General features: G+C 39.7%; 1 protein-coding gene across 3 annotated transcripts in view; it reads left to right on the top strand.

Moving 5' to 3' along the window:
• LOC144695866 (protein tyrosine phosphatase type IVA 2-like) overlaps positions 1-14,113 on the top strand; it is a 102,226-nt gene extending 88,113 nt beyond the window's left edge. For all 3 annotated transcript variants that reach the window (XM_078566909.1, XM_078566907.1, XM_078566908.1), the window contains 3 exons: positions 9,012-9,142; positions 11,722-11,796; positions 13,620-14,113. In XM_078566909.1, coding sequence (XP_078423035.1) covers positions 9,012-9,142; positions 11,722-11,796; positions 13,620-13,731 — 318 coding nt within the window. In that variant the 3' untranslated portion in view covers positions 13,732-14,113. The remainder of the gene's footprint in view (positions 1-9,011; positions 9,143-11,721; positions 11,797-13,619) is intronic.
• Positions 14,114-19,523: the final 5,410 nt, after the last annotated feature.

Here is a 19,523-nt window from a genome sequence, read left to right as displayed (position 1 = left end):
GAAGTTCGGTACCCACTGTGATGAGCAAAACCCCTTTTGCATGCAAGAGGAGAAGCTGACAATAGCTGCTGGAAATTGTGCATAATTATGAATAATTATGCATAAATTATATCCTCCAAAATTTACTTAAAAACTGATTTTGAATTTCCACAGTGGGGATAGTGTTGGATCAGCAGGGACACAGGCAGCGGATATCTCTGCATCAAAGACACAATGAATTCTGTCAAAGGCAAAAAATAATTGTTGTCTTTACAAATTAATTTACTCAAGCCCCTTGTTTTAATATTTCAGGTTTTTCATATTTCTTTACCAGTCTCCCTCTCCCCCTGGTACATTTGTAGATTAGCCTCAGTTGCCCCTGTTCTACAAATTTCAGATACTAATTTTTACTAGTCGGCCACATAGTGATGCAATAGAAAAAGCTTCATCTGACTTGTTATCTATAGAGGAACCCTGTGTTTCTTGAAAACTAGTTCATTTCTGCTGTGTACCTTTTATGTGTCTCTGAACACACCTTTATGATCAAGTAGAATAGTTAATTTACTATTATAAAGAAACACTGGGATTAATTTACATAATATGCGAACTGGCTAGATACCAACATAAGCTTGCACTACGTTACCTATAATATATTGTACACATGTGCCAAGTTGTTAGAAACAGTTGGTAGAAATTATTTTACTGACAGGCTACAAATGGAACACAAAACTGTTCCCATGGAATCAAATCAGTCTGTGAGGCAGTGCATTTTGCATCTCTTCATGTAAAAAAGCAATAACATTGAGGTTGTTGGAAGTTATTTGTGCATATCCAAAAATGATTTGCCTAGGTTTTTCTATAATGCAAAAAATTACCACTGATGTCATATAACTTAATTTAACAGGTGCATTCTGGTTGGAGAAAGGTGACATTAATACAGCTAACTCAGGCACAGCCATATAAAATACTTACCATTGCTTTATATTATGAGTCAAATACAAGGTAGTGGTGCTATTAATACAGTCTGGTCATATTAATACAACTGGTCATATTAGAAAGACCAAAGGATATGAAAATAACAAGTCTGGTTTTCAGCAGATCAGTACTAAGTATTTGGCTCTATCCATAACGAATTGATGCAATCTCACTGTTCTATTTCCCTCCCTGGACCTATTACTCAGATTTTTGTGACTTAATAATAGTTTGGGTCCTCTAGTGCATATGTGTAGTTGTTTAATTGTAATAGGATTAAATTGTCTCCCATAAACATTTGTTTGCACACCTTTTTCTTATAAGTTTTAACTGGAAAAGAGTGTTTACATCTCTTCATCAGCATCCCTGCAAGCAGTGAGCAAACCAATGTTATTACTTTTTTTAATAATAAACCAGTATAAATGGAATTGAATGAGGACAGAGCTATTATAATAAACCTATTAGGTGAGGTCTCAGCAGAATTGAACAGATGGCCCAGGAAACTTTGATGTGATTTCAAATCAGGGTAAATCAGCCGCACTATAAATTCCTGGAGCTACTGTACAAGAATAATAGTGCAAATTTTCAGAACTTTTAGAATCATAAATACATACAAACATACAAATTAGGAGCAGGAGTAGGTCATTCGACCGCCTGATAAGATCATGGCTAATCTGATTGTGGCCTTGACGCCACTTTCCTGTCTACCCCCTATAACCTTTGACTCCCTTGTCAATCAAGAATCTACCCAACTCAGCTTTACAAATATTCAATGACCCTGTGTCCTCCTCTTTCTGGAGAAAAGAATTCCACAGACCAGTGACCCATTAAGGGGAAGAAAATTCTTCTCACCTCCACCTTAAATGGGGGACCCCTTATTTTTAAACTGTGTCCCCTAGTTCTAGCATCTCTCACAAGGGGAAACACCCTGTCAGCATCACCGCTGTCAAGTCCCCTCAGGATCTTATGTTTCAATAAGATGGCCTCTCGATCTTCTAAATTCCAATGGATACAGATGTCATAGACAAAAGGACAAAGGAGTGTTGACGGTGGTGATATTATCTAAAAGATGTGCTAATGGGGGCATTAACGGAACCAAGCTAGTGGGCAGTTGGCCCTTGTGCGGGTGGGGTGGGGGGAAGGGATCGAAATGGGCTAAATGGTGGAAGTGAAACAATAGATCTAAATAAATTTAAAAATAGGAGGGAAGAGAAAAAAATAGTTGTAAAAATAATTATAAATTATTGGAAAAGGGGGGATCGGAAAGGGGATGGGGATGGAGGAGAGAGTTCGTGATCTGAAATTGTTGAACTCAATATTAAGTCCAATATTAAATCAATATTAAAAGGTGTTGGAAGAATCAGTGTGATGGTGGACATTCAACACTGGACCCTGAATATGTGCTGTTTATTAAGAGTCAGGTGTTTAATGTGCACTGGTTGTTTAGCCAGGCTAGGTACTCTTTGGATGTTAATTTTCAAATGGTTAGGCTGCTCTTCCAGTCACTTGCTGTGTGTTGTTCTCATGCCAACCACCATCTTTCACACTCCTCCCTCTCCCCCTCTCTCTCACACTCTCTCTGCCCTCTCTCTCTCTCTCTCTCTCTCTCTCTCTCACACACTCACTCACCCTCTCTCTCTCACCCTCACCGGCCCCTGGACTTGATGTATACTTTTCATCCCCCCTCCCTAGGTTGTTGCCGCCTTCTGTTCGACCTGCTTCTTCACCTTCTATGCCCCAGGTTTACGGACTGTACACAGTTTATCCTGCCCACTTCCTCTGGGAGCTGCTGGACCTACTGATCTGATTTGGTTTATCAACTTTTTAAAACATGTGTTAGCTTGATTTTTGAAAATACAGTATAAGTGCTTTAAAGGGTAATCTGGTGAGGACCATAAACAAGCCTAGAAGCAGCTGATGAGGTAGACAATCTTCACGCACAAATAAATTGAAAGCATAATAAGTGTTTTAAAAAATAATGGGCTGGTTTTTTAACACAGTGCTGGGATACCAACCATGAATATTGGAAAGTAAGCACCCGGAGCAGCAAGTGGTTAGCAGACAGGATGGAGCCAAATGGTGAGGTCATAATATGGGGTGAGGAGAAAGGTTTTGTGGGATGCCACTTAGTGGGGTGAATGAAGAAGGGGAGAGACTAGTTGCAACTGGAGTAATAGAATTTGGGGATAAATGGTGAGAGCATCCTCTTTCATATTGCTTCACCAATGACTTTCCTTCTGCCATAAGGTCAGAAGTGGGGATGTTTGCTAATGATTGCACAATGTTCAACATTCACGACTCCTCAGATACTGAAGCAGTCCATGTCCAAATGCAGCAAGACCTGGCCAATATCCAGGCTTGGGCTGACAAGTGGCAAATAACATCACCTCACACAAGTGCCAGGCAATGACCATCTCCAAAGATGGAGAATCTAAACATCGCCCCAAGACGTTCAATGGCATTATCATCGCTGAATCCCCCACTGTCTACATCCTGGGGGTTACCATTTCTCAGAAACTGAACTGGACTAGTCATACATACTGTGGCCATACATACTGTGGCTACAAGAGCAGGTCAGAGGCTGGGAATCCTGTGATGAGTAACTCACCTCCTGACTCCCCAAAACCTGCCCACCATCAACAAGGCACAAGCCAGGAGTGTGATGGAATACACTCCACTTGCCTGGATGAGTGCAGCTCCAACAACACTCAAGACAGTCGGCACCAGCCAGGACAAAGCAGCCCGCTTGACTGACACTCCATCCACCACCAACACACAGTGGCAGGAGTGTGTACCATCTACAAGATTCACTGCAAGATCTTACCAAACCTCCTTAGACAGCACCTTCCAAACGCATGACCTCTACCACTTGGAAGGATAAGGGTGGCAGGTACATGGGAGCACCACCCCCTGGAAGTTCCCCTCCAAGCCACTCACCATCCTGACTTGGAAATATATCGCTGTTACTTCACTGCCACTGAGTCAAAATCCTGGAACTCCCTCCCCAACAGCACTCTGGGTGTACCTACACCACATGGACTGCAGCGGTTCAAGAAGGCAGCTCACTACCACCTTCTTAAGGGCAACTAGGGGTGGGCAATAAATGCTGGCCCAGCCAGCAACGCCCACATCCTATGAATGAATTTTTAAAAATTGTTTCTTACTATTGCAATATCCTGACCGGATCTCATACCTCAGCCACCTATACCTTCCATTGATTAAATGAAAACAGATTGGAAAAAAGACAGGAAACGGATAAAAGCACAAGACAGGTACAAAAAACACCAATGGCAACAAAACAGAAGTAGACAGAGAACAAGAAGACAAGATGTACACCTAGCAATACAAATTACGTACCTATGACTTGTCATGAGTGCTGCTACAATAAACCCTGTTAATATATTTGAAAGTCTTGTACGTAACACATACTTCTCATAAGCATCACACTTTCGTGTTTATACTTCAGGCATCACACTGCAGCATATCCTTTGACTTTGTGAGCAAAACCGCAAGAGCTTCTCAACACTATATAGCTGGGCTTGTGGGAGTTTAAATTCTGGGGCAGCAATAATTGTCCTAAGAAAGGAAGAAGGGGTGGTAATGATTGGTCAGAATACTGATAGTATACCTGAAATATCTAGTTCAAGAAAAAATTATTTTTGTGCCAGTGTAGTTCATTGTAAGTTAACTACCCCTTGTGTGATGTAGGGAAGGAAATGAGATGTAAGTAATCAAGTGTGATCAGTAGCTTCTCTTATTGTTTTATTTCTTTTGTTCTTGCCAACATATTCTTTTAAAATCGAAGATTCACTAAATGGCTAGGTGGCATGAGTAACATGATTAGTGGAAACATGCCGTGAGGCAGATGACAGAGCAAGGAAGAAACAGGTGGGAGAGAATTGGAGTTGTTGCTTCAGTTCTAGACATGGTTTAAATGTTTTATTAACTTTACCACCTTAAAAATCTATACAATTTCAGTCCTTTAGCTGTTCAAAATTTGATTTCCTCTTTTGCCCTCAATCCCATAAGACAGCTTTGTAGCCCCATAGTATGCCTGTTAATCCAATGCATCAATGGAAGGCTCAGCACTAGGATGTAATTTGTACCTGCGTAGTGCCATGTAACTAGTAAACAGACTGAGGGCCTCTTGGTAATGTTGGCTCTATGCCAGCACTTTAAATAGCGGCAGTGTTCTCTTTCCTGGTTGGGTGTCACAGAGCAGCCTTTGTACCTGAATCCAAGAGTGGTTGTATTTGCCCAGTTTGAGTTGGCATGCAGTGTAAATGATACCTGGAACAGTTCTCACAGCAACTTTATCTATTGGTTCTATTTTTATTACACTTAATGCTGTTAGTGTTGCATTGACTCAAACTAACAGAAGGTTATAATCAATTCGTTTAAATCTTTCTGTAAGTACAGATGTGCTTGGTCGAATATGAACCCAACTCAGACTTAATATCATTTCCCTGCTGAAAATCTCTGTTCTACCTGTTTATATTTTTGAACATATTGTAACCCATATTGCATTTCAATGTCCCATGCTTCACCTGAGCTAAGTAGTAGTGCTATACGCCCTTAAAAGTTGTGTAGAAAGTGGATTTCGTTCTTTTTTTATTTGAACATAACTAGTTGAATATCCCGTTGGCAAAAAAAAACCTTAAGTTAAATTCTTCTGAATTTTCTTCTGGAAGTATCCTGTTCTGTTTTTAACAGAAAATAAAAACATAACAGTTGAAATGTCTTTACATTTGAGATTTCTGTGTTCTATTTTTGTTTCCTTTTCTGTCCTTTATATTTCTTTACTAGGTCAGTTAGGCTCATTGCTTAAAACTGTTTATAAAAAGCCTTCAGTTCTAAGATGGTTTCCTTCCCTACAGAGGAAAGAATGGTGGGTGACTGCATCTTTGATCTTCTGACTAGCTGCATTGTCAGAGGCCATCATCTTTTATACTTCTAGTTTAAACCCTAAAAAATTTGTCAGTTTTAAGCTGCACATACAAAAACAGAGGGGAAATGATGAGGTGGAACTTGCCCCATACTCCATATCCTCCCAAAGTCCATAGTCTTTCCCTTCCTTCCTAACAGCACTGTACATATGCCTACACCACATGGCTTGCATTGGTTCAAGAAGATGCCACACCACCTTCTCAAGGGCAGTTAGGGATGGGCAACAAATGCTGGCCTAGCCAGCGATACTTGAATCTCATGAAACAATTTTTAAAAAATTGACAGCGCAGCCATGTTACAGCGTGTCTCTACCATTGTCGAACTGAGTGGACTGCACATACCTGGTTTCATTCTTAGCTATCCTGATCTGTGATGGTTTCTCTTCTCCCTCCTGCACTGTTAACCTTTAATGTCCCTTGAGGACTTATCCTTGCCCCCTCCTTTTTCCTCATCTCCATGCTGCCCCTCTGTGAAATCACCTGAAATTGTGGTGTCAGTTTCCACATGTATGTTAACAATACTCACCCAGCTGTACCCATCCTGACCCCTCCACCAAATCGTTAGACTGCTTGCCCACCATCCTGCTTTGGATGAGCAGAAATCTCCTCCAATTAGATATTGGTAAGATAGAAGTCATTGCTTTTATTCCCCATCACAAACTGTTCCCGTGTCATTAATTTATGTTTCTCCCGGGCAACTGCCTGAAGCTTAACAAGACTGTTCAGGTTGTTGACCAGAAACATTAACTCTATTTCTAGTTTGACAGATGCTGCCTGAGTTGCTGAGTATTTTCAGCATCTGATGTCTTTATTTCTGATTTACAACATTTGCATTATTTTGTTTTCTAACCTAGTTCTATGCCTGCATAACTTATGTTCATTCCCTGATCTTCCCAACATATTGAAATTCAATAGTCTGTCCATATGGACTGACTCAAAAACCCTGTAAATATTTTTTTCTAAATTTCAATGTCTTTGAAGTCTCTGCTTTCCTAGAGTAAAATATCCAAGCTCTCCCAAGACCTTCTACAAAGACCAAATCTGATTTATATTTTACCATCCTGGCAATATATCCTAATAATTTGTTTTTCCAATAGCTTCACAGCACTGGTCATGCACCTACAGTGACTCATACATTACACCCAGGTCCTTTGCACTGCAGCTTTGGGAAGATAGCTGCATTATTTCTTGATTGAGACACTCGATAAGAGAGTTCTACTGCCCTTAAGTCTCCTGGGAAGTAGATCCAAAGAAGGGGGTCATGCACCCCATTTTATCTGTGCCATGTCTTTGATGGAGCTGTAAATGTAACCTCTTATTATTTTTCTTCAAAGTATTGCTTGGCATACTCCTGATAATGTGGCTCTGCTTTGCACGCCTTATAACAGCGTTATTCTGATTGGGATTCAGTGAATGAGTGATCAGATAAGTTATGGACAGCTAATGATGGCCAGCAATAATACTTTGTGGAATAGTGTATAGTTAAACCTGGAGCAAGTGGAGATGCTAAGCGGCTTTTTAAAAATTTCACATGGAGATAAGCCAGTGGCCTCGAGGGCCCTTCTTGCTAGATTGTATTGTATTGTTTACTCATTTTCCTGGATAGGGATTTGTGAAAATTCTGAGCAACGCTGATTTCTTTCTGGTCTTAAAACAGTATCCTGAAGTATTAGTCATTTATGTCTGGATGCCAAATTGAGTCTAGTGGTAGATTATGGTTCAATCCACTGAAAACCATAATGTGGTTGCACTCTTGCAAAAGACCATGACCAAGCTGTGCCTCCAATAGTATGAAGTTGGTTTCCTCCCCCCCACCGCCATAGCAAAAAGATGAATAATATAATTGTAAAACAGCTTGGAACTAGGGCATAAAGTGGAGTGTAAAGACACCGAGATGGTAAGGTTGTAACTGATGAGCAGTGAGTGATAAAAAACTTAAATGAGAGGCATTCAAGCAGGAAAGAAAGAGAAAGAAAACGAGAATATGAAGAGGGAAAAAACACTTGACCTAGCGTTTGGCTTTACTAAAATCATTGAAAGTACTGCAGCCATGTTCATTTTTAAGTGCAAAATTTAATACCTTTAAACCAGAGGGGAATGGCTGTCAGTTCTAGTGAGTAATTTTGGCAGGTCTGTTTCTAGTCCTGTTGAACAGTGGGTATATGTTGTCTACTGTGTTTTCATTTTAAAGCTGAAGCCTCATTGTTTTTGTAATAGTGTGGACTTCCTGTTTATTCAGCAGGGTGAGGATTCTTGCTGTGTGACTTTGCTGAGTTCCTGTTTATTTGACAGGGTATGGGTTAATCTAAAATAGGCTCATGTGGCTGACTTGGTCAAGCAAAGAGGTTGTCTTCCTTCCCCATACACCACCTCCCCCCCCTTTCACCATCACCAACCCGACACTGTTCATGCAAATTATGTTTGAAAAATCCTGCAATTGAGGTTAGTGGTATGCTATATTTGTGGCGTTACAGTGATGCTGTGCCGGTTCACTAGTAATTTCTGCCATTAAATTTTTGTGGAGACGATGGTGGGTGTAAGAGGGGGGAACAGTAGCTTGTTGGAGTATCAACAGTCCTCAGGACTTTCAGAATAGTTTTTACACAAAATAATGTTATGACTTGAATGAGGCCCCTCTTTGACCTGTATGTAAACTTGAGGTGTGTTGTACTGAATTATCAATGTATAAATAGTGGAATTGTTGACTGTGTGCCTTAGTGTAGAGTTCTCATCTTCATGGTGGTAGATTGAGGAACCCTGTGAAGAAAATAGCTCTTTTACAGATTAATTCCAGCTGACAGTTTTTAAGTATACAGTATAGCAATAAGGAGTGATTGACAGAGAAGTGCAATGGCTTCTCATTTCGTCGTTCTCTATTATGGGCCATTCAGTAGAAAATGCTTCCAACTGCACATGCTGGCCCTGGTTGATATGTCTACACAGTGGCAATTGTTGGGACATTTTGCCTTCATAATGGTTCAGTGTTACATAGTGTTTACCCCAAGCATACAACATTCTGTACCTTGTCACCAGCAAAAAGTTTTGGCAAGCTGTAATATGTACTGTACCATATTAGTTCTGCTGTACTTGTGTCTCATTTGTGTTCTGTTTCAGGATTGGCCTTTTGATGATGGAGCCCCACCTCCTACTCAAATTGTGGATGATTGGTTGAATCTGTTGAGAGAGAGATTCCATAATGAGCCTGGATGTTGTATTGCTGTGCACTGTGTGGCAGGACTGGGACGGTAAGGAAGAGACGGGTTTACAAAATAACTTGATTTTTTTATAGTGTCTTTAATATAGCAAAATGTCCAAAGACACTTCTTGGATGGGTGTAAAAAGATGAACACGACAGGGTCAGCTTGTAATGCGTGTCAACTTCTATAAGATGATAGCATTGCCCAGTTGGCAGCTCAGTTAATAAATTTTTCTTCCCCCAAAGTATAAGTTGTCAGGAATTATTTTAGGTCTGTTATCAGAAAAAGATGCAGCTGTTTCCTTTGACTTTTAGAACATGTGCAAAAGAAATTACTGACAAATTCTTTCTCTCTTTTATTATCGGTATTTGACTGCAGACTACTGTCTGGAGGCCAGTTATATTCTCATTGTTCTCAACAAAGGTCCATAACAGGTCAACAAAGCTTTTTACACCCAGTTTGTATGTCGTACTCATTAATTTCTTTGTGCTTCTGCCTTAGTTACCATTTAATCCAGTGATCTCCCACGTATTTTCCACATCTGTTTAACATTACATTAGTTTATTTGGCTTTTGGCAGCTTCCACTTTTCATGAAGTTTAAATTGTTAGGGAATCATCTGTTGCTGTTTAATGCAAGCCATTTAGCCTGCTGAGCATACATGCCAAGCTAGAAAACTGGTAAAATCTAACAATTGCTTCAAAAAAGCTGACACAAGCCTAAAAAGCTGACAACTCAAGAATGGCCCTGAGGACCATTGTACTTTTAGTGGTAGAAGTTACACAAATTCCTCTACTTTTATTGGAGGGAAAAAAACCAGAAATACATGAAAGTCTAAAGTGCAAATCTAAATGTTGAATCAGAAAACTAGGGGAATGCAGCAACATCCTCCCCTGGAGAAATTTAAATTTTTTTAACGTTTTGTTTTAAGCAATTTCCCACTTCAAATTAAATGGAAGGGAAGGGGGAAATAAAATGGTAACAAAAGGAAGAGAAATGAATAGCCGTAGGAAAGTGGGGTACTGGATTGCAAGGAGGGAGAGTGGAAAGGCGCATATCATGAGTACTGCTTGTGGGGAGGACTGTAGAGAAACTGGAAGACATGCCTTGCAATAACGAAGTGGGAGTGTGCCAGCAGAGTGGAGTGGGGGGGCAGTATATCAGCAGAGCGAAGAGGCGGGGGCCAGTGTTTCGGCAGAGCGGAGAGGGTAGAGGTGGGTAGAGTACAAATTTCAGCTGTGGGCAGGAGAAAGAGCTGAGCGTTAGAAGTGTCAGCTTAAATTCTGGATGATGGAGGGTAGGTTTTTTTTTCACTGGGATTGAAGGAATAGAAGTAGAATACCAGCTCTCCTCACTTGGAGGGGAAGAAAAGAGCCCAATTGGACTGAGAAGGGAGAATATGCTGATGTTAACTGGAAGGACTTTTGTGGGAAAGAACACCTCTATGTTGCACGGCAGCAACTTGCCAAGCTGCCTTCAACAGCAACTTCCCATATCCCTGATCTTTATCACCTGCAAGTTCCCCTCCAAGCCACAGACCATCCTGACTTGAAACTATATCGCCGTTCTTTCACTGTCACTGGGTGGAAGTCCTGAAATACCCTCCCTAACAGCACTGTGGGTGTACCTACACCAGGTGGACTGCAGCTCACCACCACCTTCTCAAGAACAATTAGGGATGGGTAATAAACATTGCCAGTGATGCTCGGATCCTATAAATAAAACAAAATTAATCTTCATCCTTTTAAATATTACTTTTGTTTTCATTTTTATTTTCAGTAGACTAGCCAGGCAACGAATTAGCCAAAAGTTACCTCAATTGTTTCCCTTGCAAATCCAAACTCTCCCCACCCCCGACCACCAGCACACCAATTCACAAAGGCACTCCCCCAGTTCATCCAGACCCACTTCACACTTTTTTTCTTTCCACAGATGCTGTTAGACCTGCTGAGTTTTTCCACCATTTTCTGTTTTTCTCACAGACACAATCACTGTCTCCGATATTTTTTCTCTTGCTTCCCAACCCCATTACCCTGCCCCCCATTCACACCCTCAAACCCTGGCCCATGTGTTCTTTCTTCTACCGGAATCCAGTAGCTAATACCTTCTGTCAGTACTACGTCTAGTGTTATTGCAAGGATTGTGCCGTCGTTTTTGAGAGTGTTCCCACCTACTGTATAGAGGGGAGATAATTGTTTCATTAGCACTGAGAACAACATTGGACAGAGACCTGTATCTTGGTACACCAGCCACCATACTTGAGAGGAACATGCACATGATGGGGCATTGGGATGTAGTTTGTTGTTAAGTGCAGAGTAATTTACTAATTACATGTGACAAGGGTTATCAGATCTCTGATCTGTAGGTATCAGTAACAGTCAGTCTTTGCTAATTGGCATGGGGAAGCAGATATGATAGCAAGTCCAGTTTGTGTTCTCACAGCTGATGATCTCACTGTGCAAGTCATGTGTAAAATATACTTCCAAACAAGAAAAGCTCTTTCTATTAAGGTGTTTAACAATTAAAGGGTATCTTTTTAAAGTACAGTAAATAATGGTGCACAAAAAATTGCAGCTTTGCTAAACCAGCACACTCATCATTCAATCTATCCATTTTCTTGTACTGCAGAGCTCCAGTGCTTGTTGCACTAGCATTGATTGAATCTGGAATGAAGTATGAAGATGCTGTTCAGTTTATACGGCAGTAAGTAGAGTATCTCCGTTATTTGCAAGATGGTTTTATGTTTTGTTTATAGGTAATGATGGTGTGCGCTGAACGGTTCTCAGTTGGCTCAATGGGCTGCCTATTGTGGAATGAGCTGTACATACCATAACGTTCTGAGATTTGACCTAATCTTTGCGGAATTAACTGATTGTCCTTAATACTACTTTACTTAAAAGCATCCCAAAGATCTTCACACAATGAAATTATTCTTGAAATGCAGCAACTGGAAAAATGCAGCAGTTGCTCTAGCTGAGCAACAGCTCAGAAGAATTCAACTAAGTGACCCATTGACCTCGCCTTTGTTAATACTGTTTGAGTATCCCTGCTCTTGGGATAACCAATAGAATACGTAATATCCACTTGGTTTAGCATTTCAAATGATGGACATTGTGTTCTAGCAATGTTAGCCTGTGTTATTAGCACAAATCCTAATGGGCAAGTTGCTACCAACTGGGTAGTGCAATTATTTAGAGCCCTTGGTTTCTGGGCCTGAATTCAAATCTATCCTGAATTTACTAGATAAAAGTTCTTCTGTCTACTGGCTGCAAGATTCCTATATGAATGTAAAACCCATTTTGTTGGTGGCTAATGGGTATGCATTAGCATAAACTGTCCCTATTTCAGCATTTGGAGGTATCTTGCAGTAATGGGGAGGAAAAGAAGGAAATCTGCCATCCTTACCCAGTCTGGCCCATGTGACTCCAGACACACAGCAATGTGGTTGACTTCTAACTACACTCTGAAATGGCTAAGCAAGCCACTCAGTTCAGTGGCATTTAGGGTTGGGAAATAAATACTGGCCTTGCCTGCGACATCTGCATACTGTGAATGAATTTTTAAAATAGTAATGTATGCTGTTCTCAAGTTTGTTCTTGAGGCACATACTAGGAGTAGAGCAGAGATGGAAGTGAATTTTACTTTGTATCTAAGCAGAATACCTGCTTCAAAATATTTGGGGCAGTGTCGAGGGGGCTTTAATCTCTATCTAACTCATGCCCGTCCCTGACCAGGGAATGGTTGTTACAGAGATTTACATCACATTTAACTTGATCTGCGAAAGCTTGATGTTAACACTGGGAGTCTGAAGTAGAAATTGACCCATTCCCTAGCCCTAACCACCCTTGCACTTTCATGAGTGTTAAACTCACAAACATATAAGTGACATAAATGTAGTTACAGCTCTGTGGCTTCCTGTCGTTGATTGGGACATGGGAATTTAGCTACGCAATGTGCTATTGGATTCCAGTTTTATCATGTTACTGTCTATAAAGCAGCTATACCAAAGAACATTCATTAATTTTGCAAAAACCTGCATTAGTCTGCTCCCACCATCTTCAAAACCAACCTAATTATATAGAAGTATTAACATCGCCTATAGAATTAGCCCAATTATCAAATCAGACCCCTGTCGAGCTACCTCATTCTGCTGACTTCCATTTAAAGCTGTAGCAGATTCTGTTGCCAGCTGCAAGACCTGCACTCTCGTAGTGGCAGCAGCAACAGAGCTGATTGAAAAATCCAGAGTGTCAGCTCCTGGGGCAATGTTCCAAGTCTTTTACAAAAAGAGTTGTGAAAATAAGCACTGCAGTCTCCCAAGTGTCCTCCTTATGGGAACTGTCAGCTGTCAAATTAAGTTACAGAAGCCTTAAAATCCAATGTTACTTAAGAAAATGTCAGACACAGGTAATGGAAGACTCTTGTGAAAGATGCGAGTTACTATTGGTAAGGACAGCTCACTTGATCTTTGTTTTAAATGCATGAATCCACTGAAACTCAACTATTCCATTCTTTATCAATTTCAGGAAAAGGCGTGGAGCTTTTAATTCAAAGCAACTACTTTACCTCGAGAAATATCGGCCAAAATTGCGTTTGCGCTTCAGAGCCACTAACAGCACGAGCTGCTGCATCCAGTAGTAATCTGTCTCTGGACTGTAGATACCTCGGTGACGCAAACACAGAAATTGAGATATATTCGCACTCGGTGAAGTCAGGACCGCCAATCTTGGAGTGAATTTAAAAAAAGAAATCTGTCTTTGTGGTGAAGGAATTGTGTATTTTTCATATGATTGATCTTATCAGGGAGGTGTTGCATCTTAAAATGGTCTGTATAGAAAGAATTCACTGCCTCTGTAAAAAGGAGGTTAAGATTATGTCTGTGCAAAGCTCCGCTGTCACCTCACTTTGTAGACCTCACTTGCATTGCACAAAGACTTCCTGAGGATATGGTTCGATGCAATAGTTTATCCCTCTGGTTACAGCAGGTAGGCAAAATAAAAGATGGAATCTGGCACTGTAATTGTATTGTATTTGATTTCCAGAGATAAGTAATGCCAATCTTAGAGAATAACTCTTTGTTTTGGTGTAATGCTTACGTTTTTTGTTAAATGGAAGAATTAAGTGTATAAACACCTGTATTTTAGGTTTTTCTAATCTACCAGTTTTTCATCCAGAAAAGTGGAGACGTGAGATAGAGCACATATCTGTCATTTTATTAAAAAAGATTTTTGCTTTAGAACCCTTATGCGATGACAGTCTGCCATGTGCACAAGATATTTCCCAAGATGTGGGATGTGTGCAAGTTAGTATTTCTGCAGTATTGGGTTTGCATTCCATTAGTGGTAAATGCTCCAACCTGTATACCAATATTACTTTAATGGGTTCTTTTCCCCAGCCAGTTTGCTACATAATATTCCCCTATACTATCTCTTTCTGGGGCAAGGCTTGGATGGGCAGAGGAAAGAGTAAATTACCACACTGACTATGGCTCCTGTGTCTGCTTTTGTGGAATCCACAAAATAGATAGGTGCTTGCACTAGTCAGTGACTGGTAAGCATAACCCTTTGCAGGAGGGTTATTGATCTATTAAAACATCCCTCTGAATATTATTTTGTGGACCTGCCAACAGAAGAATGATACCACAGCAAAGTCTCTTTTATCATTGTTACTAACTCATTGTAAGTAGAATATGGGGGAGAGTGGAAGAATATTGGATTGCAAGTCAGAAAAACATGTGGTTTGCCTGGATTTGCCAGCCAGCTTATGAAACTGTTAGGGTGAGTAAAAGGCAGGGATTTAATAAGATGAAAAATGGTTAAATTAAAAATGCAGATGTCTGTCTAACATCTGGCTATAAATGTTACGTTGAATTGTAAAACCTACCTACTGCAAAGACAAATGAATATCTGCTTCATGCTCCTTTTTTTTTTCACAATTCTTAATTACCTACAATGAAAGTTTGCCCTTTTGTAGATGTTTTTGTTTGGATTTCGCACTGAACCCCTTGCAAACATGTGCAAAATGTCAATTTATTGATTTTTTTTCTTGTAATAACACAATTTTCAGCTTTATATGAAGCAAAAGGCTTGTTTTAATTTTTATTCACTTTAAATGTGGAGGAAGGGCAGGAATTTCATGAGCTGGCAGATTTGAAAAATGAAATTGCCTCTTAGGTAGTTAGTTGGTAAGAGGGGACACCTTGTTGGTTATGTCCAATGGTTAGTCTGGTACTTAAGGAGAAATGCTTCTGAATCATAGCTTAATTTTTTTTCATAATTTTTCTCCTGGTGTCACTTTTTCAAACTGTTATCTCTGGATAAGCACTTTGTATGATACCAAATGAGCAACAACAAACATGACAGTTTAATGATGTGGCCAGAATTGTTGCTCTGGTAAAGAGCTCTGCAATTTTAGCTGGGCTGTTTCTGGTTCTACAGGTGCGGTTCTTGCAAGAGCCTGCATTACAGCCATGGCCAAATGTGTAAAGTTGCAGAGTGTGCCGAGCAGAGACTTTCAGAACAAATGTGCAGCCTTTTCATAATTTAAAAGAAAATTATTGCTCTAATTTTAGTGGGTACTAATTTTAAAGAAGTGTGATCCTTCAACACCCATTAAATGTGGGGTCAAGTTACTATTTGCTGACACAATATGAAGTGACCAGTGCCCGTTACGTTAAATGGCACTATGCCTAAGGATGTTTAAGGACCCTGCACACTGCCCCCTGCTGCCATCCATTAGCCATGAATTATTTGCTTGCAGCATGTGTTTGTGGAAGTGTGGAGTCCAGCACAGAAACTTAATTTAAATTCCCAGAAAGCACCCAGCAAATGCTCAAGTGTAATTCTGGACCTACTTCCAGGAACAGTTTTGTGGCCAGCCTCATGTTGCAGTTATTTTATATTTTACAGGATGTAACACAACAGGAAAGAGAGCTGAATAACCGGAACATGCTAGTTATATCAGCTAAAGCCTGGCTAATTTTTAACTGTGCCTGTCTGTCTAGTATGATCCTGTAGTGTGTTAAACCTGACTCAACCTAATTTATGTCCCCCCCAATCATTTTTTGGCAAGGTTAAACCTAATATAACCTTGGAATAGTGTTTATAAAATGGTCCTTAATTAATTCTGATGTGATTTGCCGTTTTCCAATATTGAGAGGCACCTGCTGAACTTTCTAAACCAATTTTATACCTTTCAGATTTCTTAATTGTATGTCACAGGGAATGGGTTACTTAGCTTTTTTTTTTGTTTTTAGGCAATTTCCAGCTCCTCCAAAAAAACATTCAAAAGATTATGCCTTAATTGCAGCACAATGAATGTCAGAATTCTGATTCTATCTGGTCCTAGATATTTTAATCCACACATGATCAAATCTTACTAGTGCAAATGACCACAGTAGTTAACAGCTGCATTAATGAACTGTTGTTGAAAAGCATATAGACTTGAAACAGCTGAACTGCTTACTCCTGAAATGAACCTAGTAGCTCTGCGTTTGCATCACTGCACTCTGACTTGGGAACCCTGGATAGCTTTGTAACTAGTGTGCTGTTTTGACACGGCACTGCCTCATGTTGCAACATCTAGCCTAGTTTGACTTATGTGTAATGGATTTTAGACATCAGACAAAGCCGAGTGTCAATACAGCACATGGTAAGCTCAACTAGGCATTCTGTCGAGTGCCTTATAATTGGTTAGAGTCAAGGGAATGCGTAGAACCCGGTAAGGAGATCTTCCCAGGCACTATGTAGCGCACTTGCTCTTGGCTGATATGGGCCAGGATGTTTCAAGCCAAACCATTATCTCATGTAAATCTAAAAGAGACCAGGAAGGAAATGAGCTCAATTAAAAATTCATGGGACGAGAGGGAATTTCACGTGTTTTTATTCCAAGAGGATGTGGGATAGTGTGATCTGGCCATCCTTTCCATCTCTTGTGTGAAAATTATAGCTTGCATTTTGAAGGAAAATTCAAGCCACCCTATATTTATGTTTTACTTGTAATTGAAGGGTCTCAAATTCTGCCATATTGGAGTGTGCATTAATCGTTCCATTGTGACTTTCAAGAACTGAACCAGATTTATATAGTCCAATACACCCATTTCTTCAGAAGCCTAGGCTTTTGTTTATAGAGGGCAACTTTGAGCAGTTGGCCCCTAGTTTCCTTGAAGTTGAGCAGGACATATCGGTAAGGTGGTTTCCTGAGTTACATTTGGTGTGACAGGGAAACCTGCATTTTATACATTGGAAATGATTTGAGGCACTGGGGTTGAAGAAACAGCTTAATATAATTTGAAAATCGCTCAATAATTTTCTTCAGAAGATAATTTTCTCCAACCTGAAAATGATTTATATTTTGTATTTGATGCCAGACATTAGCTGGACACCTGGTTTACTCGTGCACACCTCAGTATGGCAGTTGACAAGTTCAAATATTTGGCTAGCAGAGTATAATTGAGTTAAGAAATCTAGACTAGTGATGGACCAGTAGGAATACTGGACTGGTTGCAGTAACCAGGTACTGCAAGCACCCGGCCAGTTTTGAAATGTCCAGGTATGAGTCCACTTTGAGATACTTCCAGTGAGCTTTGTCCAATACCTACACCCATGTTCATTTCGTTTTCTTGTGGACTTTGATGTTACCAGACCTGCACTTTTTGGTGCTAAAATAAATGCCATGGGTGAAATGATTACATTAATGGGTGGTCTGTCACTACTTCAAACTGGTATTTAGAATCAATATTCTGTCATTTCAAAATTACCAAACTATGCTAAATAGTGAATTATTGAAGAACTTGGTGATTTCTGTCCTAGAGAGACTGCATTCCTTTATAAATTATCTCTCATATATTCGGAGGGAGTTGAAGTGAATAGTTACCAAATCTGAAACTTGTGTGAGATTTTCTGATTGCATTGGGCATCTTGAGAGATCGCAGATGTCTTGTTGCATGTAATTTGGAACAAGTAGAAAGTGCTCAGCCTTTAAAATGACATGATACTGAGCTCATCACTGGCTTGGATCTTCCAGTTTAACATTGATCACGTCATTTCTATGACCATTCTATGCATGCCCAGTTGGTGTGTAAGCACAGCAATCATCCAGCTTTTTAAAAGTACCAGTTTTTACTTTTTTTAATGATTCATTATGTTTCAAATAGATTCACTCTTTACCATTTTACAAAACAAAACAGCTCAATATTGTGGAAAAATTGCCCCTGCTGTGAGCTGCTTTTAACTCCTGTGTTGACCGAAGGGATGCAGTCTTTTTGGAATAGTGTTTCAGCATAAATTCTGCTTTTAATGATTCAATATTAAAGAGATCAAGTGTCTTCGGCATTAGAGCTGTGTTTTTTTAAAACTTAAGTATTTTTTCCAAGCACTTACAAATCCTAACCAGTAGTTTAGTGCTGTGATCTTATATATGGTGAATCTAAGATCCAAGCAATGCTTATGGCCACAGAATCATAAAAATTTCAGGTACTGAGACATATTGGCCTGGATTTTGCAGTAGAAAATGTGAGGCTATCAGTACTCACTGTTAATATGGAGTAAAATCAGGCAGCAACTTATAGATTCACATCAGAAGTTGCTGTCCGATTTGCCCTGTTCCTGTACAAGCTATGTTTCAACTTCATCTCTCCAAGAGATTGTGTTTAAATGAATGAAAGGCTTGTTTCCAGACTTGCCCACAAAATACCCTCTAAACGCACACACAAAAAGTTAGGACTAATAGATTTTTTTTATCAGGCACGTTAAGTCTCAGTTACAACCAAACAACCTTTCTGGCTCTGAAAATTTAATTTTACAAATATGTGTTTCATTCCTTCAGAATTTAATTATTATACATTCAAAAAAGAATTTTTTTCTTTCTTTTAGTCCCATCTTTCCTCCTTTAGTTCACTTTCTAAACATGATTTTACATTGAATTGAATACCATAATTTACACTTCCTGGCTTAAACTCTGCATTTCTCAATAAATATTTTTCAATCTGGTTGCTTGCCCTGCTTATGCATGCCACAAATCCCTTGCAGAGGGTGCTGCGCGGAAATGGATTTCTAAATAATCTACATTGTCACTCAAAAATCCACAAAAGGTCTGTGGGAAGCTGTAAGGTTAATGAACAGCGAATACTATTATTTTGCCGCTGACGATGCTCTTATCATATACCTGAATTCCTTCATTCTTCAGAAATGCTTCAAAACATGCTGACATTAATTACGTCTGTTCTAATGGGCTAACCTGGTAATTGATTTTACAAGATATTAGCAAGAGTATTAAAAGTTCCATCTGTCTTTTTTTGTAACATACAGATTTCTTTACACACCCTCTGGTGTTGAGCTCTTCACTGTAAACAGTTTGCTTGGATAAATTTTGTCAATTCCCTTTGTAATTAATTAGTTCAGGGTGAAGTCTCTTTCAAAAGAAAACCGGCC

The sequence above is a fragment of the Cetorhinus maximus genome, chromosome 21, assembly GCF_964194155.1.
Source record: "Cetorhinus maximus chromosome 21, sCetMax3.hap1.1, whole genome shotgun sequence".
NCBI classification, from domain to species: Eukaryota; Metazoa; Chordata; class Chondrichthyes; order Lamniformes; family Cetorhinidae; genus Cetorhinus; species Cetorhinus maximus.
The sequence above is the reverse complement of the archived record's forward strand: the minus strand, read 5'-3'. Positions and strand labels throughout refer to the sequence as shown.